The sequence below is a fragment of the Castor canadensis genome, chromosome 12 (genome assembly GCF_047511655.1).
Source record: "Castor canadensis chromosome 12, mCasCan1.hap1v2, whole genome shotgun sequence".
Classification (NCBI taxonomy): Eukaryota; Metazoa; Chordata; class Mammalia; order Rodentia; family Castoridae; genus Castor; species Castor canadensis.
In genome coordinates this window covers 106,164,409-106,191,102 of record NC_133397.1, presented here as the reverse complement: position 1 = coordinate 106,191,102, position 26,694 = coordinate 106,164,409, and the positions used below count along the sequence as shown (strand labels likewise).

The 26,694-nt window shown below is 43.1% G+C and overlaps 1 protein-coding gene, 1 non-coding gene and 1 pseudogene across 4 annotated transcripts; 1 reads left to right on the top strand and 2 right to left on the bottom strand.

The window, feature by feature from the left end:
• Window positions 1-65: 65 nt before the first annotated feature.
• Window positions 66-25,170, top strand: Tent5c (terminal nucleotidyltransferase 5C). 3 transcript variants are annotated; one of them, XM_020162173.2, is made up of 3 exons: window positions 94-185; window positions 2,731-2,792; window positions 15,696-25,170. In XM_020162173.2, exon 3 carries the CDS (start codon window positions 15,722-15,724, stop codon window positions 16,892-16,894), a length of 1,173 nt encoding a protein of 390 aa, XP_020017762.1. In that variant the 5' UTR covers window positions 94-185; window positions 2,731-2,792; window positions 15,696-15,721; the 3' UTR covers window positions 16,895-25,170. The 3 variants fall into 3 exon arrangements, with proteins under 3 accessions (XP_020017761.1, XP_020017762.1, XP_073906767.1); XM_020162172.2 differs by lacking the exon at window positions 2,731-2,792 and having other exon boundaries at window positions 66-185; XM_074050666.1 differs by lacking the exons at window positions 94-185; window positions 2,731-2,792 and adding an exon at window positions 216-527.
• On the bottom strand, window positions 15,225-15,357 carry LOC141415279 (small nucleolar RNA SNORA1). The gene has a single exon (XR_012440265.1). It is a non-coding gene; the product is annotated as a small nucleolar RNA SNORA1 (small nucleolar RNA).
• On the bottom strand, window positions 20,847-21,932 carry LOC109685362 (kinesin-like protein KIF14 pseudogene; annotated as a pseudogene).
• Window positions 25,171-26,694: the final 1,524 nt, after the last annotated feature.

Here is a 26,694-nt window from a genome sequence, read left to right as displayed (position 1 = left end):
TCAGGGCGGGGGCAGGGGCGGGGGCGGCGGGCGGGGGCGTGGTCAGGCCGAATAAGATCGGAGGGGGCGGCGGCTGGACGGCTCATTCGGTGCAGCTGCCTGGGGGCTGTCGTGACCGCGCCGCTCCTGCTGGGGGCTGCCCACGCCAAGGACCTGCCTCTGTTGTCTCCTCTTCCACTGCTCAGGTGAGGCCTTTAGACCCCCTCCTCTAAAGGTATGAGGATGCTGCGGCGGTCCCGATGGCAGCGCACTCTGCCTTCAGATAGCTGTCACTTTTGAACGGTGCTCAGGTTTTTGCCGAGCGTGGTGGAGAGCTCGGGGGCCGGAGGGGAGGTGCGGACAGGTGCCAGGACCCTCCTACTCTTGCGACACACCTTAGCCCCTTACACACCCTGCCCCAAAGGGCCAGAAGAAAGGCTCCGGGATGGAACTACAACTTTTCAGAGCTGCGGCCGGGCTTTGGCAAACTTCAGCGAGTTCCTGCTCGGCTTGTCCGGCGGGTTGCGCGCAGGCCGGGCGGTCGAAGAGTGAGTGATGGTCGCCTTCAGTTCCTTCTCCGGATCAGACAGCGTCCACCCCCCCTTCGCCCCCCCGCCCCCCGCAGCTCCCGCCCCTCTGCCACCCTTTCCTTGCTTGTGCTCTCCAGGCTCGCCGCTGCGCTCCCGCGCCACGCACTCCTTTGCTGGCCGGCGGAGGGCGAATTCGAATCCTGCGGTTTCAGCAGGCGCAGGAGGAGACGCAGCGGTGTGGCGCTGGCGCCTGGCGGCGGAGGCCAAGGGGCGCTTCCTAGGCTTAGTGTCACGGCCTGGGTTTTAAGGGGAGTGGCGGAGATCCTTAACTCTCGTTGGACTCACACTCGACTGTGGGCACCGCGAGCAGCAAAGTGATCCTAGCGAGTGACCTGTGCGCTGCGCGTCTCGGAAACTTCTCGACAATACGGTGTCTGTGAAACCTGGTTCCTCCCCTTTGGGGAATGAGAGTTACTTACCGCGTGGGCTGAAAGCCATGACGAGAGTCAGTTGACTCGGATAGCGGTGCGGCTGGTGGCCTAGAGGCGCGGCTGCCCCGCCAGTGTCGCAGTCCTAGGACTCCTTGCGTGTAGATGGCGATCGGGGAGGGAGGAGCGATCGGGGTGGGAGGGACGTCGGAGGAGGCCGAGGACCCTGAAGAGTACCAGTTAGTAGCCTGTACCCCTAAACACAGAGCGGTGGGCGGGCTACCCCCAAGTAAGGGAGGCCTCCTGCCAAAGACTTCAGGAGAACCTACTATGAGAGCTGGGGACCTCAGTCCTCTTCCTCTCCCTCTGTGTGTGCAGGAAGCCTTCTGCAGGGCCCTTACCAATTCCTAGTTTTACGTGGGACCTGCTTCATTTTTAGTTTTTTTATGGAAGTATAAAATATTCACGATATTTGTTATGGTAGTTAAAATTATTAAATGAAATAAAATTTTAACTTTATAAAAATAAAGTTAAAATGATTAAATCCTCCTAAAGTAGAGGACTAGTTGCCGTGTGTGTGTGTGTTGTGGCCATTGTTGAAAGTTACTACCTTTCAACGGTAGTAACTTGGCAAGACAGCAAGCCAGGAAGCAAGCCGGGAAGCCGTGAGGGTGTAGGAGAGCTCACCAAGAATTGTACTGTGCCTTAAATTCCAGAGTTATTACTGAGGGATTGAGACCTGCCACATTAGACCCTGCGGTGGGAGGGCGTGGGGTGGGGACTAAAGAATGCTGACTTTTCTCTCCCTTTCAGGGAATGGTGTGAGCTGGACCAGCAAGTGGGTCTGTCCTTTGACATTCTTGTTTGTGTAGATGGAAAATTTGGAATTCCTGGAATCACTTAGTTTACTTCAGATAGCTAAAACCTTATCGATTACGTTATACCCAGACCCTTGAACTACATCTATTCTCAATAAGGAGCTTTTAGAAAGAAGATTTTGATATACTGTATGTCATTGTTCAGGTACTGCAAGGGGTGTCCTATAACATCAAAGTTTAAACAAAGCTTTTTGCTCAGAGACCTCTAAATTGTTCCTGAAAGAAAGGTCCCTACTTTTGTGAGTAACTTTAGTGTGTGCTCATAGATTGAACAGCCCCACCCTGTATGCTGAGTTTCTCCCACAATACCTACCTTGTATCTAGAGATTAAGTTTGTCTTGCTGTGACGGAAAAGACTTGGCTCTTGGCCAGTTTGTCAGAAAGAGCATGACTTAGTGAAGCTCTCTCTCCCCCACTTGGTGTCTTCAGCTCTACTGTTGAGTTACCAAGTGCTCATGATGACTTATAGCTTCCCCTCCAACCCCATCCCCACACTTAACCTACATCCAACAAAGTTCAAAGACTGGGTATACTATGAACATCTCTGCCCATGAGAGAACAGAGAACCTCTCCTATTCTGAAAGTCTGAGAAGCAGCTCCGCAAAAAAGAGAACTTAAAAGTGCACTTACGGAGCCCTTGCTTTCACAGTACTGTACTGGGCATGTTTACTACAAAATTGGAAAACTGCATTTTAACTCTTTTGAACTGCTTTGATACCTTGACTTCATTTTTCATCTTTGTTATGTGTGTTCCTATAGTCAGCCAGTAAAGAAAGGCAGCCTGAGAGCTCTGATGGGATGTGTTCAACCATTTTGCATTACTAAGAGAAGTTGTGGGAGCCCAAGATTTGTTGCATGGATTGAGTTAAACTTGTGTTGTTGTGCTTACGTTTCTTGGGTCTTCTTGTGTTACAGGGTTAGGAGGGAGCAAGGCAGAGTCTAAGGTGTTTCTTGAGCTATTGCTCTGGTGAGATAAGGTATGTTGCTTTTTTTCATCGTCACTGGGCAATATGGAAAAATGCTTTCTATCATCTTGGTGTTGTGACTGTAGTACTTTAAACTGGCACAGATTGTATTATAACAAAGCAGACCCTTCCAAAGAAGTGTTCATGTGTTTAAAGCTACCTGGGATATCTCAGTAGAGCTGATCTGTTACGATTTTTCTGGGATCTAAGGTTTCTCTAACTTTTTTTTTCAATAGATGCATTATAAGGAAGCTTATATTTGGAATTTAAATGGTGTAGAGGAAGCACCTTTATATAACTCAACTATGTGTTATATACCTTATAGATTGCTTCAAATTAATAGATTCTGTACAGCTGGCCTCTGTAGCTTATTCTAGAGCTGTTTGCAGAACAATGGGAAAAACCAATATGGAGAAATAATTGCTGATGTTAAACAACTCTTCATGGTGGCCGGTTTTTTAGTTTTAGAGCATTTTAGAGTCTTTGTCACTAGGCTGTAGTATTTATTTCTTGGATAACAGTGATTGAGTCAGCAAGTGGTTAAGTGCTTTTTAGGTGGTTCCCTGTACCAGGTGCTGAGGAAGCCAAGGAAGGAAATGGTATGAGAAAAACCCTGTGGAAGTTCTCTGGATGGGAGAGGAGCTGGGATGGCTTTACGATGCACTGGAAGAACTATTTTCTCTTGCTTGTCCCAGCCCCTGGCATGCAGGCCCCAGGAAAGCAGCATCTGTGCTCACTACCGAATCCTCACTCCTGCCTGGAGCATGGCCTTGCATACAGATGGTGCTCCTGCTACCTGGACACATTCCTTGCAAAGAGGGAGCTTGTGGGTGCTCTCCTGGTGGGCCAACACACTGGATGGAGCTTTCTGGATCAAAAGCTCCTAGCGTAAAATGTGGATCAGTTTCTGGGTCTTCTTTAAATGGGAGCCTCTTGGGTCTAGGTTTAGAACTGAGGAACTGAGGGTGAGTGACTGCTAATTGAAACTCCACAGCTGAAACTCCTAAGCTGAGCTCCAACCTGGCTCTTTTAAGCACTTCCCACCCTCCCAGCACCAGCTCGCTCAGCCTTTCTCTGTCTGTGTTCTGCTGATTCTTTCTCTTTTACTCTTGGTTTCCCATTGTCATCACTGACCTGGTTTAGGGGCCAATAGACAGTAGCTTGATGACAGCAGCAGCACACTGCCCTGCCTCTGGCTGATTCTAGGCCCCACGGAACACCAGGATAAAAGCTCCCAATAACTACCCATCCCTTGGGAGTCTGGCCGCCACTGCCTCCTCCTCCTCCAGACCTGTTCTTTCCTGACTCTGTTCTTGATCCCCAGACCCCCTTGCATAAGTCTCCCCAACTCTTCTACCTTGATTTACAGAATTCATACTCAGATGAAAAAAGATGAATGTGACCCTTTCCTCACCACTGTATTTTAATTTAGCTTTGTGGCCTGACTGATCTTCTCCCATCTGAGGGTTTCCTTATCCCACACCACCACTCCACTTCCTCACACACTGTTTTCTGGTCTTTTTAAATTTTCATTTTCAATTGGTGAATCTCCAAAGTCCCATACCTGTCTTGTTATTTAGCCCCTGTAAAAACATTTGGTGAAGGAAATTATCCATGAATCTCAAAGCACCCCAACATGTATGCCCTCATGTTACCATTGGCTTCTCTTCACTTGCTTGGCCCTAACAGGATGGAGGACAGATAGCCTTTCCTCGGCCTGGTTGCCTGCCCCTCACCCAAATGCACTCTGTTGATCACTGCCCTGTGCTGGCACTGGTACAGGTGGGCATCAGGACTACCATAGCAGTCTAAAACTGTGTGGTTGTGGGCAGTTCTGTCTTTCATGTTGAATAACCATAGGAAGGGTAGGATCCAGGAGCGGAGATGAGACAGACATTAATTGGGCATCTGCTGTGTGTGGATGTGCTCGCCAGGGAGACTCAGCTGGGAATGGTCACTGCTGCTGTGTCCTGGGCCCAGGCCCTTTGCAGCCTCTGCAGTTACCTCCTCTCACCACTTAAGCTGTTTTTTAGGTGTGGAACACCTGGTCCTGTCAGACCCTTTACCTCTTCAGACTTTGGTTTCTTCATTGTAATAAAGACGATAGACATGACCAGCACTGTCCCCTAAAGACACGAGAGGTAACATTGAAGAGCAAAAAAATAGGTAAAACTCGTTTAAATAATAGGTCTGTTTAATCTGCTATATCAAATATTACCAGTTTAGTATGTAATTAGTATAAAAATATAAAGGAGATATGTTACGTTCCTTTCTTCATACTGAGTCCTTGAAATAATCCAGTGTGTATCTGACACCACACACCCATCCACAGCCACATGTCACTTGTGGCTACTGTATTGGGTAGTATATATCTGGACCACTGGCAAAAATATTTCATTCCCAAATTCTGATTCTGTCTGTGTGGAAAGCAAGAGTTAAACAATTCAAAGAGGTGTGAGAACCAGGATACAATCTCTGTAGGGACAGGGGCGTTTTTCTCTTGCTTTTAATGTAGCATAAGCTCCTAGGACAGTCAGAACACAGCAGGCACTCAGGTATTTGAAACAGTGTAAAGAAATTCAGTCATTGTGGCTGACTTCATGGGTCAACATTCGTCCTGGACTCACAGGACTTGACACCCAAACCCAGGATGATTGATTCCTAGTCCAATGCTCTTCCTGTTTTCTTCTAGTTTTTTAGAGAATAACCATAAGAGCTTCTCTAAAAACTTCTGAAACCAGTAGGGGACTAGGGCTTAATTTATCAGTAATTAAATTTTGCCAATAGTTTATCAACAATTAAAATTTGAACATACAAGAGGAGGTAACTTTGAAGTCAAGAATGTTTATGGGACATCTAGTGACAATGTATTAACTACTCAGAAAAGGCTAATTTAATGATAGTTTAATTTAATAATAGCTATCTTCATGGCTTGTATGGCTCCATACCTGTAGGAATACCAAAGACAAGGTGGTTTTACCATCCCGTGGGAAGTTGTTGCAAAAATAGGTACCACACCACTTAATCCTAGCCAGCCAAATTTCTGTGACTTAGCATCATTTTAATGTTGTCACAGGGACAGTGTTCACTTGGGCTACTGCCATGCATAGTACCTGGGAGTCATGTATTTGAAACCCCCTCTTACAAAATCAAAACCTGGATGGACTGTGTCAGAATTAACATCTGCACTGAAAGTGAGGCCAGTCACACATTGACATTTGTGAATAGGGTGGGTACATGTGTCTCACTGTGATAAGTGCTGTATTTGAGTCAATAAGCATTGCTTGTCCCTGTCCAGATAAGGTCTTAGGGATGCTACTAGTGACTAGACAGGACTTTTAGCTACTTGTAGCTGACCGAAGTCTTTGTTTTGGACAACTGACGACCGTTCAAAGCTCTAAACTGGAGAGTTGGATGATAAAGTAGTCTGTGGAAACAACCTTTGATGAAACCTGAAGGCAGTCAGCTAACCCCAATGGATTGTGACATAGTCATCCTTATAGTAAACAGATTCCTCTCTAGAAACTTCCATATTTCAGTCTAGTCCATCTCTAAAACAAAAGGTCTTACTCTGTTTGGGGAGTTCTTTATGAGTTCAGACTAGCAATGTCTCTGATTTACAAAATGTTGGGAGTGATGAGTACAAAGTAGTAACAAGGATTATTTCCAGTTCAATTTCTGTATGTAGCATTTAATGTTGACACCTTGGGGAACAAATTCAAGAGTTTTCTGCCTAGCTTCCATCTCAAGACATCTAGTCTGTGTTCTGACCTTGTTAATATTTGCATTTGCACCAGCTTTAGCATTAGCACTAGTGAGGCACCCATGTTGGATTATCTGGGCCAGTGTTTTGATTCTGTTACATCTTTTGCAGCCCAGCATGAGTCTTTCCAGAGTTATCTCTCCACCCACACTTGCTTAGGCATCGTATTTTGAAAGGTGGGAAGGAGTTTTCTGTTTAGAGTCATCTTTGGGTGGTGTCTGTGGACAGAGCCCAGCCATTGATAACCATTCAGACTGGGTGTTGGTATCAGTGGGAGGCAAGAATTTGCTGAGGTCCCCCAGACTCTAAAAGCCTGGTGCACAGTGAGGCAGTCCCTTCCTCCCCCACCCGTTCTGTGTTCCACCTTGGTTTTAGTCCAGGACTCTGCCGTGGGAATCTGACCAATTTTTTTGACTCCAGTAAACATCAGTGTGAAATGGGTGGGAGGCTGGTGATAACCCTGAGAAAACAGACTGAGGCCTCCAGTAGATGTGAAGGACCTGAGAGTGAGAAAAGACCATCTGTGAGGTGTGGTATCTTACTCACTTAGAAACACTTTCTCTGGGCACAGAGAATATCTGTGGCCTGTAACAGTTATTTCTTTGAGCTGAGGTAGAATGGATTTAGACATTTGGGTTGGGCAATTGTAAATATAACTTCTTGGGAAAAAGCTAACATAGAATATATTTTATTATCCTTTTAAAAAATAAAGCATAGTTTTATCTGAGTTTGGGCAGTGTGCTCATCTAAACTCTCACTCCATGTTCATGAAACATGTGAGCACCTCTGTTAGCTATAAGTTTGTTATAGATTTGGGGACTGTGAAGGATCTCCCAGAATGTGCCCCCTCCCTGGTGGTGGGGTCTGGCCCTGTGAAGGGCTTGCAACTGGCAGACAAAAAGCTTCCTCACACTGCCCTTGGTCCTAGATAACTCCTGGCCTTCGCCAACCCAAGGAATTCAAGAAGTTACTTTTCAGAAGGCCAAATCCATGACGACCCTGGCTCTTCTTTCTGCCCACTTATCTGTCTACTGCTGTGCGTATCAAGCAGTGCGACTGATGCCCATGGTCATCGAAGGTGCCTGGCTCTTTTTCTCTCTGGGACATGAATCTCAAGAGTCAAAGCATATGCAGGTGCAGAAAGTGACAGGTGTCTAGTCTCAGGACTGTCTATGCTAGGCTGTTTCTGGTATCAGTTTTATCCAGGCTGTCCTTGCTGGGATCATCCTGGGGTCCTGATAATTCCCTGCAAATTTACCTCCTTTTTCTCTGCAACTCCTGGTGGATTACTACTTTCTTTGATCTGACAAAGTTGCCTTCTTCTCTGTAGGAAGTATCCCATTTTGTGGATTTAAACAGATCAATCTTTCTGATCTCTAGTCACCAAAGAGGATCCCAGTAGTAGTTCCCTTATTCTATGAGCAAAGCATGTGTTTTAGTTATAGGGGTCCTGTTCAGCTTACTTCTAAACCTCTTCCTGTTCTGCTGTTAGTTTTTCCTCAAGATAATTGACCAGCTACTTTCACTCCTGGCTTTTCCCTCTTTTCTGAAGGGCTCTCCCTAACATCACTCCTGCCCTACCCCTTAGCCAGCGTCTTGAAGCTCCTTCAGCAGATGGAATCTTAGGCCCTGTCTTCTAACCATTGTCCTTTAAAATAAACAATAGTACTAACTACTAGCATGCCTACACTTAATTTCTTTCCATTCTGGTAGCTCCTGCTACCAAATCTGTAATGACTGTGGGGGAGAGAGTTTCTGTTCTGACCCCTGTTATTTACTTCATTTCTAGATGTTTCTGCCCTGCCTTCAGCAATTGCCTTCTGGCCTCACCTCATGTAGGTGGCCTTTGCCCAGATAACCAAACTGTTTTTCTCACCACCTTACTAGAAAAAAATCTTCTTATTTTCCATCCTTTCCCTTCTACTTATTCCATCTCCTTCCCATGACAACCTGAGCAACTACCTTTTCTGTAAAGCCTCTCACCCCTAATAAACAGACACCAATGCTACCCACCTCCTTGGAGTAGGGAGCTTCTTAAGTCCTGTTTCTGCTACATACTAGCAGTGTGTCTTCAGACAGTTTAGAGTTTGCAGTTCTTCTTTGTTCCCCACATTCCTCATCTGTAATTGGGGGGGCATGGGTGGGTAATGGCATCTCCTTTAAAAGACTGTTGTAGGAATCAAATGGGTTGATCCAGTTAGAGCCCTGGCAGGACTGTCTCACTCCCTATTTGGGACATTGTCAAATAGTTTCTGGTTAAACATCTAGACACATTTGGAGTCCCCTGGTCATGACTGTGGCTACTGCTTCGTGATGCCTCTGGAGGGCTCTTGCTTTCAGTACCTGCCTGAAGCTTCTGAGGAAGTGATAAAATCAGCCCCGAGGGAAGAGGATGTGGGCAGGACTAGAAGATGTTTAGGTTGAAACAAGGGTGTGCAGCTCCATTGAGAAGTGGGATTTGTCACATGGTGGTCAGTGAGTTATCTCCCCTTGAGGTCTCTTCTGAGGGCCATCACTAAGCCACCTTGGCATCCTTTTGCTTGCACAAAATCAAGTAGTAAAGGGAGACCGACTGGAGCTTTGGGGTGGGAAGCAAGGTGTCATGGTCAGGACCAATAAACTTTTAGAAGAGCTCACTTTAGTAGAAGTGAGACCTGGTTATCCAGTCACATGTGGGTGGTTCCAGGTGCTCACTTGCCTCCTCCATCTCCCACCCACTATATACCTTGGGCTTGGAGGAGGGGTCACTCATTTTAAGAATTAGGACATTGGCTCCAGAGTTGAGGACTTGGGCTCATTTTACTTGGTCCTTTTCTGAACCTTATGACTTGATGTGTGGAACAGGGGCAGTGGTAGCTTCCTCAGAGTGTTTGTGAGGATGAAATGGGAACTGGTGAGGTGGCTCTTACTAAGCGCTGTCACACCTCTTCACTCTGCACCTTAGATATGAATAAGAAACACACCCAGAACTGTGGAACTATGGTTGTCATTTGTTGGCTCCCTAAAGGAAGAGGTGGGATAGATCAGGAAGTGCATTGTCATCCACTTTTACTTCTTAAATTCTCTGGGTTTTTAGATGCAATGAAAGAGTCTTTTTTGCTTGAAGTGCCCTTTCTTGTACATGGGGGAGAAGAGTTTGTGTGGGAGGTCTGTGGGAACACTCACAGGCACGTGGGTACCTGCTGGCCAGGAGCCAGGGCCACCAGGTGTCTTTGTCCTACTTACACACTCCCTTAGAATCAGTGTGTAGGTCTGATCCATTGCCCATGGAGTGCTCTTACCCAGAATCTGAAGTTTCTGTTGAGAAGACCCACATTTTTCAAGGTACCATCCAGAAACAGTGAAAGGCAATTTGTCACCAAAGGCATGCTGTCTCTTTTGTATTTCTAGGCTCACAGTAGTGCCAGGAGGAGGGGTGGTTGTTCAGTTACCACTGAACTGGACGGAGAACTCAGTTGCTGAGAGCCTCTGTTTCCCTGACACCTAGACAGCTTTCACATTCAGTATCACAGACCTAGACTGAAGTATATACCCTTCCTTAATGTCATGGATTTGTGTCTCACACACACCAAAACTATTTGGGCACTTTTCCATGGCTAATACCAGGCATAAAAAAGGACTCAATATTGATTGGACCTCAGACTTTCATGTACCCTCAGTACCCTTATCTCCAGCTCCCCCCCACATGCCTATCTGAGTCCCCTTGTGTTTCCATAGCCTGTCATTCTTGTTTCTGGAATTAAATGCCTATCCAGGAGCTATATAAGCTCTGCCATAGGGTTAGGAACAGCTTATTTCTTTCTATCAGTACTCAGAACATAGGTTCATCCTGCCTTGCACAGCTCTGTTCTGGGCGGAGGGAACCATTAAGGTAAGTTCGACATCCACCTTGTCCTCAGCGAGTTTGGTTTGTTCTTCTGGCCTAATTCACTGCTGTCTCTGCAATGTTTTCTTTCAATTCGTGTATGGTATCTTTCTGCACAGGCAGGTAACAAGAGAGGAGGGAACACAGGGCCCCTAGGGCTCATCAGGAGTCAAGCCTTTTAGAAGACTGAGAGCTCTAGTGGGTAGACAGTTGGCCAGCCTGGCTTATAAGAAGTACCTAGATTTTCAAATCAATGACAGGTATGCTTCTGCCTTTGCCAACTTCTGTGCCAAACTACAATGAATCTTTCTCACACACGAGTTTGAATTTATTAGACCTCAAATCAACTTGTTTCCCAGGCACTATTCTGCTAGGAATAGTTTCCTATTTCTGCTAGCTAGAATTCGCCTTTAACCAGGTCCTTTCATGAGTTGGAATGTGTGTTTCATGTGATTCTTTTATATGGCGATTATATTAGTGTTGACTTAAAGCAGTTAATTAACTAGTGTTAGCTAAGCCCTAAGGTCCTATAACTTGGAATTCATCTTGTAATAGCAAGATGAATTGCTATTTATTATTGTCTAAATAACTTGAAAATGTACTTTTGTTATTTGAAATTGTTTGGATGAGTGAGGGAAAATGAATTTCTTCTTAGTAGGTACAAATTACTTATTTCAGGTTCTTCTAATGAGCTAAGAACTTAATAGGAACCTGCCCAAATTTGTGCCTTCAAATCAGTGCAGCTTCTTTATATATAAATTTTGGTAAATTGGGAGTATTAAAAACTACATCATAGACTTGGCATTGGTGCACGCCCCACACTATGCTCTTTATTGACTACTTTATTCCAAATGTGAATTCCATTATATATATATATATGTGTTATATCTGTATATATTTGTATATATTTGTATGGAGAAGCTGGCATGAAGATACCAACTGCAGACATCTTGAATTCCTGAAAAAGTGTTTATTGTAGTTAGCCAGTAATCAACATAGCATCACTAGGATAGATACAATATTTTGAAGTGAGAAAGAGCAGATTGATGAAACTATAAAAATTGTTTGCTAACATTGAATGAGCCTAGATGAGTGACTTATTTGATAAGAGATTTTTTAAAAATATAAACAATGTATGTCTTTATTTTTTTAAAGTTCATGGGTAGAAACTTGACTAACAGGCATTCAAGAAGAAAAACAGTTTTCCTTCCTGTCTCCATCCCCCCGCCCCCAATAGAGATCAGCATTAGGGCTTGTAGGGAAAGCTTCCAAGTATATTTGGTTTTGGGCATATGGATATGGGGACAGGGTGGGAGAAAATTGAAGAAATTAAATAAAGTAGCAGATGAATAGAAAAACTCACAAGGGAAAAATTTTAGAAAATGGATCATGAAATTCTAATTTTTTATCAACTAATACATAGGTATAGGTTCTAAATTCAAAGAGTATTTGTTATAGACTGAAATACTTGTACCCTTCCAGAGATTTCATGTGCTTGTAAAAGTAAAAATGTGGGCACACAGAGTTCAGTACTTTCCATGAGCCATGATGATCATTTCACATTGATGAAGATGGAGCAGCCACCATTCTTTTAACAAGAGCACATGTTGGTATACTTTGTATACATGCATTAAATCATTGAACCATTTCCTATTGATGAGAACTTGCAGTTTTATAAATAGTTCTCCAACAGGTGTCTGTTTTTATGCTTGCAAGTTGCACAGAGGATCAAATTCAAGGTAGACTTTCTAGAAGTAGAAGTGCTCCATCAAAGGAGTATGTCTGCTTAAAGTTGACATACTCAGTCTCATGTTGTTCTCCTGAGAGCCCACAGACAGTGTGCCAGAGACGTCTGCTTTCCCACATATCACACTGAATGATCTTTGCCATATAATGGGTGAAAATGATGAGTTGAGGTTCGACTTTTCCTGGCCCTTAAGTAATGTTGACTATGTCATATGTCTCAGCCATTGCTCATGTTTGTCTCGGTATGTAGCCTGGGCTGGCCTTGAACTTTTGATTCTCCTGCCTCCTCCCAAGTGTTGAGGGCATCTTGCCCTGTTTCCTTCACCATTTTGAAATGCCTCCTTCATGAAACTAAATCTTCTTATGTACTTGATTTTATTTCTATATTTAAAAAATTCTGTTCCCAACAGTTTGTCTTTTTGTGCTGATAACACATTTGTTTCATTCATTCTGGCTTTGTGATATCTCTTGCAGGCTAGTATATCAGCTTTCCTATTTTTATAATTCTTTCTGCCTTTCCTGCCCCTCCTCCAAATTAACCTTACAAATTCTCAATCTAAAATAGATTCTAACTTTGAATCTAGTACAAGTTCACAGATGTTAAACTATGTGAAGACTCACACACCTGTATTTTTTACCCCCAAAGGAAAGAGTCTGGCTTCCAGCTTCTCTGTGGTCTTTGGTGTCCTACTCATGTTGGGAATTATGCTCTGGAACAGTAGTCCTGACTTTAATCCAAATGGCTTTTTTCACCCAGTACTGGGGTTTGAACTCAGGGCCTCATGCTTATTAGACAGGCACTCTTCCGCTTGAGCCACTCCAAGAGCCCTCCAGGCTGTTCTTGAACCATAATCCTCCCGATCTCCACATACCTGGGATTACAAGTATGAGCCACTGCACTCAGCTACCTTTTTAAAAAAAAAAAAAATGTTTATTTCTTTTTAAAAGCGTGAGTCAAAGTAACTCCTGAAGTTATTCCCTGCAACACTATTGAAGTTCTTCTCAGAGCTTTTCTCGTGTCCCTCGTGCTGATTGCATTTCAGCTTCTCAGTTGCTGTGTGACTTCTTATACCTGAATCATTCATCAAGTCTTCAAAGTACAACAGGTGATAGACGGTGCAAAGCAGGTTGTATTCATGTAGGTTAGCAGATGTACTTTACAGAAATCCACTTTGTCAAATCACAGTCTAGCTGTGTCTCAAAACAAGGCTCGGACCATGCCTTCCAGATGACGTTTGCATCATTCACGGTACAAATGCACTATGTACCATTCATAAAATGGGCCACAAAGAACTACTGAGTGAACAGAGAGCATAGGAAAAAGAATGCGACTGTCCCAAGTCTGACCAGAAGCCAAATGCCATTCATAATAGACGTAAGTGTTCAGTCATAGAGCGGGTTGGTATCCATGACTTAGGATGCCTTGGTAGGCTGATCTAAGTAGCCAGGGACTTTTTAATGCTGTCTAAAGAGGCGTGAAGGTAAGCTTTTGTCTTCCCTTTGACAAGTGTTCTTCTGCAGCAAGCAGAGGAATGCTTGTCACCAGACAGCTCTTCTAGAGCCTGCTCTGGTCACAGGATCAAGCTTGCCATCTCCAGCTGAGCAGATTCCTGGGCAGGGCCTCTGGACACCTGCCATTTCAAGCTGTGTGCTGTTTCTTTTCCTTGGTCCCACCATCAGTTCACATTGCCTTTCCATTGGCTTATGTCCCCTGTCCATAAGTGAACCCTCTGTGGCCTTTCTATTCATTCCAATCTAGGGTTATCCTCTATCTGGCCTTTCTGTTAAATTTGCTTCCCCCTATCAGAACTGTGTATGCCACACTGCCTTCATGATGGGAAGCTACTGAAGTCTTGTCACTGTGTACCTAGCAGTACCTGGACACAGTATTGAGTGACAGTCATGGAGAGTCCTGGCACAATGGCAAGGCCAGAAGTCCATGTGGGAACTCTGGGAGAAGGCATGCTGATGTGTATTCAAAAGCAGCTGCTTCCAAACAATGAAACTGCATTGGGATGGATTGTGTGAGTGTGGCAAATCCAAAAGTGTGGGGGATGGGAAAACCATTCATGGTGAAATCAAAGGACAGTGCTGGGACCCTTCATTTAGGCTCTTACATCCTTCTAATTAACATTCAACCCACAGGGGTATGCAGGCACTTTGACTTTCTAACCTGTTTGTTTTTGTCTGATAAGATTTTACATATTAAGGTTTCCAAACAGCCGTTGTGTTTCATTTTTTGGAAAGAACATCATACTTGAAAATGAATGGGGCTGGGGGTAGGAGTACTTGCCTAGCCTGCTTGAGGGCCTGGAGGCCCTGGGTTCCATTCAGCGCTCTTTGCCCCTCTCCCCCCAACAAAAAAAGAAAAAAAATCGTGTGGCTCACACATGCAGTGAGAGAAGTGTTTTTCTTCTAGTAATCACGGCTAGCTTTATATTCCTCAGATAGCGTCAAGTAAATTTTACAAAATACTGTTGGATAATTTCATTGCCTTAAGGATGCTCCCTATGGTTGTGTTAGGGAATCCTTGCTGCATAGCTGACCTAACGTTTGGTTGATCAGAACTTTTGTCCTCCAAGTGACTCCTTGGTTCTGCCCTGGGTGACAGAAGTATTTGTTATAGGACAGGCTGCTCCTTCCATGCATGGAAGGACATGGGAATCTTGCTAAGGGAAGTTGATTTATTCTAACAGGAGTGGTCAGACTCCTACCTCTAACAGGTCAGTCTAACAGGTCAGACTCCTACCTCCTGGTGAGGTTGCAGCCCAGAGTGGAAAATCTGTCTATTTGTGGAGTGAAGGGAGTGTGTGTGTGTGTGTGTGTGTGTGTGTGTGTGTGTGTGTGTGGTGCCTTTTGTGAGGGTGTTGTAGTTCAGATATCTGTGGCAGCACACTTGCCTGGCATTCATGAGAACCCAGATTCCATCCCCAGCACCACCCCCCAATTTTTTTTTTTTAAAGATGTAGTTAGGGAGCCAAAAGCAGAAGTAACTTTCTTAGACCAGAGAAAATTAGCAGAGCATATTTTTCTCTTTCCTTTTTCATTTTATAGGTTATTTTTTTAAGCAAAGTGTTACAGGTCTCATTGTCACTACTGTAAGGCACTTACTGTGATGGAAGCATGACTTGTGTGTTAATTTAGCCACATTGACCAAATTTGAACACTGATCATCAGTGCCCATTTTTATTGGGAATGAGGCTTATAGGTTCTTTTTAAGTAATGTTGTGTTTAGGTTATTTGGTTTAATAAGTTTGTCTGCTTTGCTTCACACAAGCCAGCCCATTCCACCTCCACCCCCACACAGATAGAACCAGCAAAAACAAAAACCCACAGAAAGCAAAGCTATGACATTATCCAGACTGATGTCTAATAAGGTTTGTGCCTTAGTTCTTACTCCATGGAGGCACCATTCTTTGCATATTTAACTGTTTATTGCCACTGTACAGAAAATGCCCAGAGACAGATGAGCATTTCCTCCCCTCCAGCTGCTTTGCCATGTCGACTCGAATCCTAACTGTTTCTCACCTCTCACTTTTAGTTTTCCCAGCCAGAACATCACTCAAGATGGCAGAGGAGAGTGGCACCCAGGACTGCGTGTCCTTCAGTGTGCTCAACTGGGATCAGGTTAGCCGGCTGCATGAGGTCCTGACTGAAGTTGTCCCCATCCATGGACGAGGCAACTTTCCCACCTTGGAGATAACCCTGAAGGACATTGTCCAGACTGTCCGCAGCCGCCTGGAGGAAGCAGGCATCAAAGTGCAGGACGTCCGGCTGAACGGCTCTGCAGCTGGCCACGTTTTGGTCAAAGACAACGGCTTGGGTTGCAAAGACCTGGACCTGATCTTTCATGTGGCTCTTCCCACAGAGGCAGAGTTCCAGCTGGTCAGAGATGTGGTTCTGTGCTCCCTCCTGAACTTCCTGCCAGAGGGCGTAAACAAACTCAAAATCAGCCCGGTCACTCTGAAGGAGGCCTACGTGCAGAAGCTGGTGAAGGTGTGCACAGACACGGACCGCTGGAGCCTGATTTCCCTCTCCAACAAGAATGGGAGGAACGTGGAGCTGAAGTTCGTCGACTCCATCCGGCGTCAGTTTGAATTCAGCGTGGACTCTTTCCAGATCATCCTGGATTCTTTGCTTTTTTTCTATGACTGCTCCAGTAACCCCATCTCTGAGCACTTCCACCCCACCGTGATCGGGGAGAGTGTGTATGGGGACTTTGAAGAAGCCTTTGACCACCTGCAGAACAGACTGATTGCCACCAAGAACCCTGAAGAGATCCGAGGTGGGGGACTTCTCAAGTATAGCAACCTTCTTGTGCGGGACTTCAGGCCCACGGACCAGGAGGAGATCAAAACTCTAGAGCGTTACATGTGCTCCAGGTTTTTCATCGACTTCCCGGACATCCTTGAACAGCAGAGGAAGCTAGAGACGTATCTTCAAAACCACTTTGCTGAGGAAGAGAGAAGCAAGTATGACTACCTCATGATCCTTCGCAGGGTGGTGAATGAGAGCACCGTGTGCCTCATGGGGCACGAACGCAGGCAGACCCTGAACCTCATCTCCCTCCTGGCCTTGCGCGTGCTGGCAGAACAGAACATCATCCCCAATGCCACCAACGTCACCTGTTACTACCAGCCAGCTCCTTATGTCAGTGATGGCAACTTCAACAACTACTATATTGCCCATCCTCCAGTTACCTACAGCCAGCCTTACCCCACCTGGCTGCCCTGTAACTAACCTTTAAGACCTGAGGGTCCTACAGCGGGGACCCAGTAGGGCATGGCCTCTCAGGTAGAGAAGCCTCCTTCTAGATGTAGGTATTTGGCTTTTAAAGGGGAACTCAGCTCTGATTCTGCTTTTCTTTTTTTTTCTTTGTGTGCCCATTGGAATGGGTCTACAAGTATTTCATGAGCCAACTCAAAAAGGACCCAATGACAGTGCCACTTTGGAAAATTTAATAGTAAGTGCAACCTAGCCACAGCTTTCCAAGACAGACACCACCATGTCACATCTCAAACATTTAGCATATGGTCATTTGAGCTCTGTGCTGTTTGAGATTGGGAGAGTTTGGGCTTGAGAAACGTTAAGACACACTTCTCACCTGAGCCTAGAATAGGCTGTGTCGGCCCTTACTCAGGATTCTCGGCAGGTACGTGAAAGTTGCGCTGAGACTCTTACTTATGTGTGTCAGTTTTAATCAGACAAAAAAAAAAAGGTAAACACGAGGGTGCTCTATAACTGAATTTTTGTTCATGGGACTCCATTGTGTACATCTAGTCCCCGTCAGTAGAGCTGAGACTTTCTTTCATCAATAAACCAAAGCCAATAGCTGGAGACTTCAGACCTGGTTGGAAGTGGTTTATGGTTTAGATGCTGTGCTATCTTGAGGAATTACGAGATATTATGGAGAAAAAAATGACCTTTTCTTGAAATGTAACTTGAAAACAAAATAAAATGTGGAACATAAAGTAGAATTGTGGTGGTGGTGGGGGGGTGGTGATTGTAAATAGGAAACATGAATGTTCTTTTTTTCTTTTCCTTAAGGAATTCTTATTGAATGACACTTTTTTCCCCCCTCATTAGCTCTATCATGGCTGACTTTTGTGTTGCTCTTCCTCAGCCTTGTACTGTCTTCAGTCACTGTCATGCTGACATGAGGGTCTTCCTGTGTTTTAATTGGAAACCCATTTTGGTCACATTCCAACTATGACAAGCTGTTCTGCTGTACTACTTTGGCCATTTTTTGTTTCTTTTTTTTTTTCTTCAAAAAATTGTGATTTCCTTCTCCAGATGTTTTTGACAGCAGATGAATTCAGGAATTTGAGTAGACCTGAGTGACCTGTGGAGTTGATTTCGATTCTAACTTCCTGTCCCTGTGCCACATGAGGGCAGGGGGATTTAGCATTAAGTCTGGCCTCATATGTGTTGGCGTGCCAAGGCACTTTGAAATAATTCAGGTGTATTTGCAGAAGAATTGAGTGAATGAAGGACACTCTTCCTTATTCTGGTAGGTTTGGCCACACTTGTTGACATGCTGCACTTTGGAAGGAAAACAGTGTTAATCTTTAGTTTAAAGCAAACTTAGTCAATGGGAGAAGGTTAGGCGACTGTTACTTTCCCCAGTAAATTTAGATAAGAGATTTTATGTTTAGAAACCTTTTGTGGGATCTTTTAGAGAGCATCATTTAGGGTATCAAGGGTAAAGATAGTCAGTATTGCCAGCCAGCTTGGTTTCTGAAGTGATTTGAGCAAACCCATGCTCCTAATTTTCATTTTCTCCTGAGGCCATAAAAATCCAAAGCCCTGAGTGATTGAAGTTATCTTAATGCAGAAATGCTTGGTAGAAAATGAGTGGTTGACTTTTTTCTAAAGATAAATCTTCAGGTTTCTTCTGGAATGTGATTTCTTAAACAATGTCTTGTTTAAGAGGACCTGTGATTGAAACACAGGGCTTAGCTGGCATCCATGTTGTGTCATGTTAGGTGACTAGAAGCCACTTCTTAGTGTGTTTCCCTGTGAGCCTTAGCTACATTTGAATTCACTAGCTTTGAGTCACGGCCAAGTTGTATGAGGGGACCTGAGGTGCTTCAGTGTTAAAAGGCAAGCAGTGATCTCAACTTTGAGAACTAGCTGGTCATCCATGACCTTGAAATGCTGCCATTTCAACATATTTGCACAAAAAATGACAGAGTTGTTTAAGCTTTTGAAATGTGACAAAGCCTCTGCCAGCAAAGCACTTGCTAAGAGAAATCAGTATTGTTTCTACTTAGAAGGCTGGGGGACTAACGAGGCATTGGAGGAAGATAGAGCTACATCAAGTAATTAAATTTCCAGTTTGTCCTTGGGGTTCACATACATATATGTATGTATATATATATTTCCAATCTGATAATAGTCTACTGATGACTATGAAGGAAGGCACAGCAGTTACAAGAAATTCCCAGATCGGAGTGATTCAAGTGGTAGAGCACTTTCCCAGCAAGCTTGTGCACCCCCACAAAAGTGGGAGAAACTACCTGCTCCCCAAGCTCGTAACTGCCATTGAATGATGGCCAACTTGGTGGTCTCTTCCTCTGACCTTTTTAATCAGCCCAGTTAGTTTTGTGTTTTGAGAACTGATATGTGTTCTAGAACCATTGGGGTAAAACAATGCACGGACCAAAGGTACACTTTAAAAACCCAATCCCCTGATAGTGATGTCTCTGCCTGCTCTGGGAGCCTTTTGTTAGCCTCAGGATAGGCCAGGTAACCTTGAATTTCAGATGTCTGGAAATGTTATCTGAAACCTGCCTTTCATACTGCTCACACAACACCAGATACCCTGAACTTGTACTGAATCCAGTGGTTCCAATTTTTTCGTGTGTGTGTGTTGAGTAACATGAAACTTGGCAGTGGCAGAGGGCACTCAAGTTCAAGTACAAGTTCTAATCTAAATGTAAGCAGTCTCTCGTTTGCTTCAGGGTTCTGATGCCTGTTTTCCCAGCCTACTTCTTGGAGTCAGGTGGAGCAGCGGGATGAACATGGTACATTTTCCCCTTGAGTTGGCAGAAGAGCACATGCTGGATTCCTGGCCTTGAGTTTCAGTCTCACCCTTTAATCTTGCCTTGGCAATAAGACACTATTCCTCACTCAATAATTTCAGTGCTGAAATGCAACTTTGTGTCACTAACACATTCCAATCAGAGTTCCTGATGACTCCATATGGGATGTGGCATAGCCCACACCTGGGGACTGGGCACATGGGACGTGTTGCATAGGGAACCTTGTGCATCACTCCTGATTTTATGGAACACACATTGTTTGACATACAAGTTTTGTGGGTTTGTTTTTTTTTTTACTCCCAGTTTGATTTGCACTGGGGATTTGGGTCACAGTGAGCTGTGTGAGAACCCATTTTATGGTGATGCCTTACCAACCAATTTACTAAAGCCATGGATCTGCTTATCCTTACCTTAGGTCCTATCTCCTTTACTTCATGATAGGCTAAGATTTTAACTAGTACTGCTTTAGCATTGGGTAATAGTGCAACTGAAATGTAACTTCCTAACTTTGGGAGTAATTCCTTTCTAGAGAACTTTCTGATATTGCTACCTTGTTTTGGGATGCTCCTACATTCTTAGCTCATACAACCATGAGAAGAGCCCACCCGGGGCCATTACTTTCTGGGTATCTAACTGGGGCTCTACACAAGCAAAAACCCTTTGCATGAATTCCGTCAGCTGAAAGAACTTGCAGTTTCCAAAGTTAGATTCACATCCTTAATCTAGCAGAGAGCAGAACATATTCCAACCCAACCAATTAAGTTCAGAGGACCAAATGAGGGTATAGGGAAGTATTTTAAAATGTCTGGCAACTTCTCAGGATTATTTGTGGAGATTTCTAAGAAAAGAAAGGGCCCTTTTTTGGTGAATTCAAGTGCCTACATCTTGCTTACCTATCACATTTTTCCCCTCATGATAAATATTTTATTTGGCAATTCATTTTCCAACTTTGTTTTTAACTTACAAGAATTAAAAAGGGACACTATTTCTATATGAATTTTACTAAATTAAAAGCATAAAGATTCTTTATGTGCATTCTCAATCACTGAAACTATACAGTAATAATTTATGGAAAATTTTCAATATCCCAGAAGAGTCTTTTGGAGTTGCTATTGATGAAATAACATTCTGACCTAGTCTCTTGCTCACTATGGCAACCTCCTTCTAGAAACTGAAGAAACTGGTACATTTGTGACGTCAAGTTCCCATTCATCTTCGAGATCACAAAAGACATCTTCATCTCTGTTACTACCATTACACTGATAAAGTATAATCTTTCAATTTCTGCAAATTTAGAATCAGATTTTTCCAGACTCTAGAAAGCTGAGATCCCAAATTGCAGGCGATGGACCAGATTAGAACTGTCAAAACTACCTTTGTCAGATGGTATCCTGTCTGCTAAAAACATAACTACGTTTTTTTATTTGCTGATGTTATTGGCTATCTAAATCATCGCTGAGAGTTTCATAGAACTCCACTTTGGCTCAGTTATAAAAGTTCTATACAATTACTCTGATTCTACTTAGCAATTTTGGCTTTTCAGTTTCTGAGGTTTCCAGAAATCTTGTTTGGTCTTCTAAAGTCTGCTTTACAGCCAAAGCCTTCATTTCTAACTGCATTTCTGTTGATATGTATTTCCTGTTCAAAATGTTGCTTCGCTTTTTCTAATTCCTCAATTTTGTGATTAGCCTTTTGTTTACTTATTTCCTGCGTTTTTTTCCCCTTCGAGAGACTTCTCTCAGTTCTGCTTCCAGTGCTCATATTTTGCTTTCATACACAGCTTTTTGGGAAGAACTCTCTTGCTAAGACATTTCTTTTGCAATTTGCATTCCTTGCATCATTTCTTCCTTTGCCTTCAACCAGGCCTCTTTTATTTCTGTTTCAAGTTGTGCCATAAAGTAACTCATTTTTGGCACATTTAAGATCTTTTGAACCCTCACTAGCAAGAATACCTCTACCGGATATCCCTTTTTTGGATGTCAACTGGATAATTAAATCTAAAATAATGATCTCCACCAAGAATCACCCAGTCACCATGGCTGGGTTCCAAAATATGTTTTCCATTTATATTTGTCTGCTTCCTCAACTGGGATAATATTCATTGTCCCTTCAAATTTTTTGATTGTACAATGATCATCAGCAACCAGCATTCCAGAGTATTGAATGTCATGGCTAGAGTTTGATTTATACTTTGCAACTGGAATTTTTCCATCTTTTATCATACATAGCACCATCTCTAGGAATTGTGATCTTCACTGAGATTTACATGGTTTGGTAGATGGTTGTCCATTAAAATGTAACGCCTGTTTTTTTGTAACTCTTTTATTTAAGTTTTCTTTTTTTCAGTTTGCTCAGACTTTTCTTTCCCTATTCTTTGCATTTCTCCCATGTCTCTTTCCAGTTGATGGAGTTTCATTCCTAAGGATGTTATTTCTGGCCGGTAGCATTCGTGGTCAATATCCCGATCATTTTTTTCCAAGCAGATTTTAGCATTTCAATTTCTGTGATTAACTTTATGTCTTCATTTACTTTGGTGATGTTGATTATCAAATGAGCTTAGTTAGCCTAGCTGAGTGCTTGGTGTTTCTTTATGTATAGCTGGCAGCTGGACTGATCATAGCAATCATTGTAATTTTTTAATCTCCACCCCAACTTTTTTGTAATAGCCATGGAAGAACAGATTGACAATAAAGAATAAGAACCCTTTTCCATTTGCTTGTTCAGAATGCACATACAAGTTCAGGCAAGGACTTGTTAATGCTCACACCTTCTTTCAGTTGATCTCAAGTAGTGTGGGATGTAGCACAGTGTTCACTGCCTGCCCCATCCATCAGGTTTAGGCAGCTAGTTATTTGGTGATCATGTTCTTTTCCTTCCGTGAATCCTGTTTTGGTCTAGGTCATCATCAAGATAAAAACTGAATACGAATGGGAACTTTGATCACTCATACCAGTAGCAGCAGTTGCTCTTTATTTCCCAATTCCACCCAACTTGGGACATCAGAATAAGAACTGAGGACTTTCCTTTCATGGACAGCTCTTTAACATATGGTTGGGAAGTTGAATGCATGCTTATTCTCAGTGGTGGTTTTCTTTATCCGGCTGTGCCTTTACATGAATTTTTTTCATTATATACTTCAAAGAAACTCATTTCAAAATGGTAGCTGACCTCTAGGGCTTATGTTTTGGCTACTTGAGCAAAAAGATCTTCACAAAGATCTTTTTCCTGGTTGTTCACTAAATCCAATCATTGTGTATGATTTTCCATCCAGCTTGATCATAAGCAGAGACAGGTGGCATGGATTTCAGAGGGTTTTGTAGGAGTGGTGTTGCTAGTGTCTGATACGCAGTGATCTGGCAGCATAATGAGGGTGACACTCATCAAAAGACCAGGATGAAACACTTTCATATTTCATATTTTCTTCTGCATCACGAAGACCACATGGGATGCTTTTTCAATACCTTTTTTGCTGAAAGGCCTTATAGGTACTACCATGGTCACTTAACTATTCTCTACTTTTTAAACATTCTTTTTAATAGTCTCTACTTTTAAGGGGTCTGCTTCTACAGAGATGTTCTAAACTGAACTACTTTCTTCAGGACAGAGTGTATTTTTTTGTGACCTTTCCCTTTTATTTGCCAGAAGAGAACTTTTTGGCTTTTGTTTAACTTTTTTGAAACTATTTTTCAGTATTGATGTAGCTGGGCTTTTAACCTGAGGCAGGCCATGCTTTGGTGGCAATTTGTGTATGGGTTCTTTTTTCCTAAGTGTCCAAATTTTTTTTGAATTTGTTTGCAGTGTCCTTCCTGATACTTCTATAATGTAAGTTTCCTGTTCCCGATACCTTGATAACCAACTTGCTCTGAATAGGTTTCTTGCCAAGAGTCTTGAACTAACAACTTTAATCTAACCCTGGAAACTAGTGGGCGCTCTACGGCTTTTAAGACTTTTGTGTGCCACATTTTCATTTTCCCTGCATTTTCTTTGTATTTCTCATCAACCATCATTTCAATGTCATTTGAGTCTTCAGCTAAACTTGCAGAAGACACAACAAAAGAGTTTTGATTGTTGTTTGCAATCTTTGCATTTGTCCTAGTTTCTTGGGAAGCCCAATTATTTTGTTCCACCTGCTGCGTTCCTTGTTATTTTCCACAGAGTGGCGTTTTAGTGTGGGTATGTGGCAGGCTTATTTCTTCTGTGTTTTCAGTGGGTCTCTCAATTCACTGACAAGTAAAGATTCTTTGTTCCTCGTAGCTCTTCTCTGAAGTATGAATCTATCTACAGGGCGTGGGGTAAGGAGCATATCTCCTGATTTTTTTTTTTTTTTTTTTTTTTTTTTACAGGCAGAAATAACATAAGGGCTATTTAGGTCTCTGATTTTACTTGTAGATCTCAACAACGGATCATCATTTTGCCATTCTGACATATTTGACTTCAAATGCAACTTAAGTCAGCCACTGTGGTGAGGCATTCAGTGCTGAGCTCTTCGGGGAAGAGGAAGATCAAGGATGTCAGTGTTATTTCTGTTCTGAGCAGTGTGTACTGACATTTTGGCAGCAATTTATTTTTAAAAAGACTGTTAAGAACCTAAGTAGTCCTTTGGATGCTCGTTTGATTTCTAGGCATTTCATGTGTATTAGTTTCTAAAAATATCTGCCAGATTCTTAATGCCAACTGGACTGATGGATGAAGGCAAGTGTCCCTGAAGTCCTGCTTCCAGGTTCAGGCAGAGGCACTTTCCTGTGCCCTTTCTTCCAAGACCCCTTAGCACTGACCTGGAATTCTGGGGAGAGAATAGAGGACCAGAGCGAAGACTGCCTGCCTTTGCCTTAGCAATTACCTGTAGAGGCAGCACCTGTAAGTGCTCTCTCCACAGGGGGTCTGCCACCTTGGGGACCCCTCAAGGCCATCCTCATCCAGTGATCACCAGCAGCACTAGTTCCCATGGTAGCCGCCATTTGAATGGATGCCTTGCCTCTCTAGTTATCACTTTAAAAAAAAAAAAAGTAGCTTGTGTAAGCTTAAAGAAAATGCTTGGGGTTTTGCCTGGGCTTTTGAGGGTCGGTGCCAATTTTCAAGTGTGTTTGCATAGGAAGGTGAATGACCATCCACTAAAGGGGAAGAGGCTAAATAACAGGATCTTTGGTCATTTAAAAAAAAATTCCAGCTATCTGATTTTTTTTTTTTAAGGATGAAAACTTAATTTCCCCCAAAGCAGCTATTTATATCCAAATTAATATGGATGAAAAGGCAGATATTCATTAGACCAAATTGGACACTCTTTTGTTCTACATTTGCATAACCTTTGAAACATTCCTTAACAGAGCAGAGGTATGTGTGTTTCCTCTTTGGTAATGGTCACTCACCTTCTTCCTTGATGCAGATGAGATCTTTTGTCAATGCAAATGTGTTAGAACTTGATGAAATAAAGCTTTGAGTTTGAGAAATAAAGGTATATTTAAAACATGAAAACTTCTCAGTTAATGCTCATTGCTTTGTTTCTCCTCAATGGCAAATTTACTTTAGATTTCGAGAAACATAAGGACATGGGCAGTTTTCACTATTATCAACCTTGGCTGGCTTTGACAGGTAATCTCTCGGGGAGGCATGCATGGTTACACTGGAGGCCATAATCCCTTTTCCAAGGTGCCTGACTCACAATAAGCCTGTTGTTAAAATGCATTGACAGTGGCACCTGGTTTGATCCAATGCCATTTGCACCAAGCCCATTTCAGTAAGAAAACCAAAATAAACTCATCCATACTATAGGCAGCTTCTGTCATAGTTTCTCATGTCCTTTAAGAAGCATAGATGTGAACAAGTGATAGATATGCAAAGGGTGTGAAGAGAGTCTGTAGACATTGTGTGGTGATCCAGCTTCTTGACTCCTTAGAAGATCTAACTTCTAGCATTTCCTCACCACCTTTTTCCTCATCCTGCACCTTCTAAGTCCTCCCTTCTGTGCTGAATTTCTTAGCTCTTAACATACTAAGAAACGTGTCTTTTACTCCCTCGCCTTCAATCTGACTTGTCTTTCAGTCTGAGAGTAAAATTCTCTGGAGTCCAGTAAGGATGTAAGCCTTCCAGATCACTTTGGTTTACTTAGTAACCTTTTCTCTTCCAAAACCCTGATGACCAACTCAAATCATCCCTGTTAGCCTAACAGTGACTCCCACTGTTCTAGCATTGGTTAGACTCTAGATATGGAGCTGCTCATGAAGCTTTCTCTTCTCTCCTTCCACGATCACAAGAACTGTGATTGAGTAAAGAACAATCTTCCCATCTTAAGTTTGCCTGTTACGCTTTCTCATTTATACTACATATACCTTCTTGAGTGTTCCTTGATTCTGACTACCTTCAGCTCTTACTTGGGTCACTTCATGATTCTTTTCACTTGTCTCTATTCTAAAACCAGTGAGGATCAGGCTTAGGCAGTCAGGGTCATTTGTCCCAGCTGTGTGTGGAGGGAGTGGCGCCTTGCACAAGTCCTGCTCCTAGCCCCACCTCACACCTCAGGGCATCAGACCCTTGTAAGTCAATTGTTAGCTCAAGGTTATAGTTCCAGAAATAACTAAATAGACATTACTGTGGTCTCTAAATTTCTCATTTAGAATTTCCTATACCTTTGGCCTCAGCATAAATTTTTCCCTCCAAATATTAATACTAATTGTCCCATATGGTACTGTTATTGGCCTGAAATGCCCTCTGAATGCCCTCCTCTAACAAATGATTTCTTCATTAAAAAGATAGCCTTTATTAAAGAGGCTGCCTGCTGTTAGCTAAAAGACAGGATCCTAACGCTTTGTTCTTTCTAGATGGGACCTGCATCTTCCAGTCTTTTGGCTGGTAGATGTTCAAAGCTTTGTACTGAGGCCTGGCCTCAGTATGCCTTGGGTGACCAAGAGAAGTGGCTTTTACAGGGTTCCTTAAATTACAATACCACACTCCAATTAGGCCTTTTCTATAAAAGTAAAAAAAAAAAAAAAAGTAAACTGA

Bases quoted from the DNA above. Each gene is read 5' to 3' on its own strand.
- Tent5c (XM_074050666.1), top strand. From the start codon at position 425: ATGGAACTACAACTTTTCAGAGCTGCGGCCGGGCTTTGGCAAACTTCA. The intron at 528-15,695 runs GTGAGTGATGGT...TCTCACTTTTAG, and splicing joins GCAGGCCGGGCGGTCGAAGA to TTTTCCCAGCCAGAACATCA.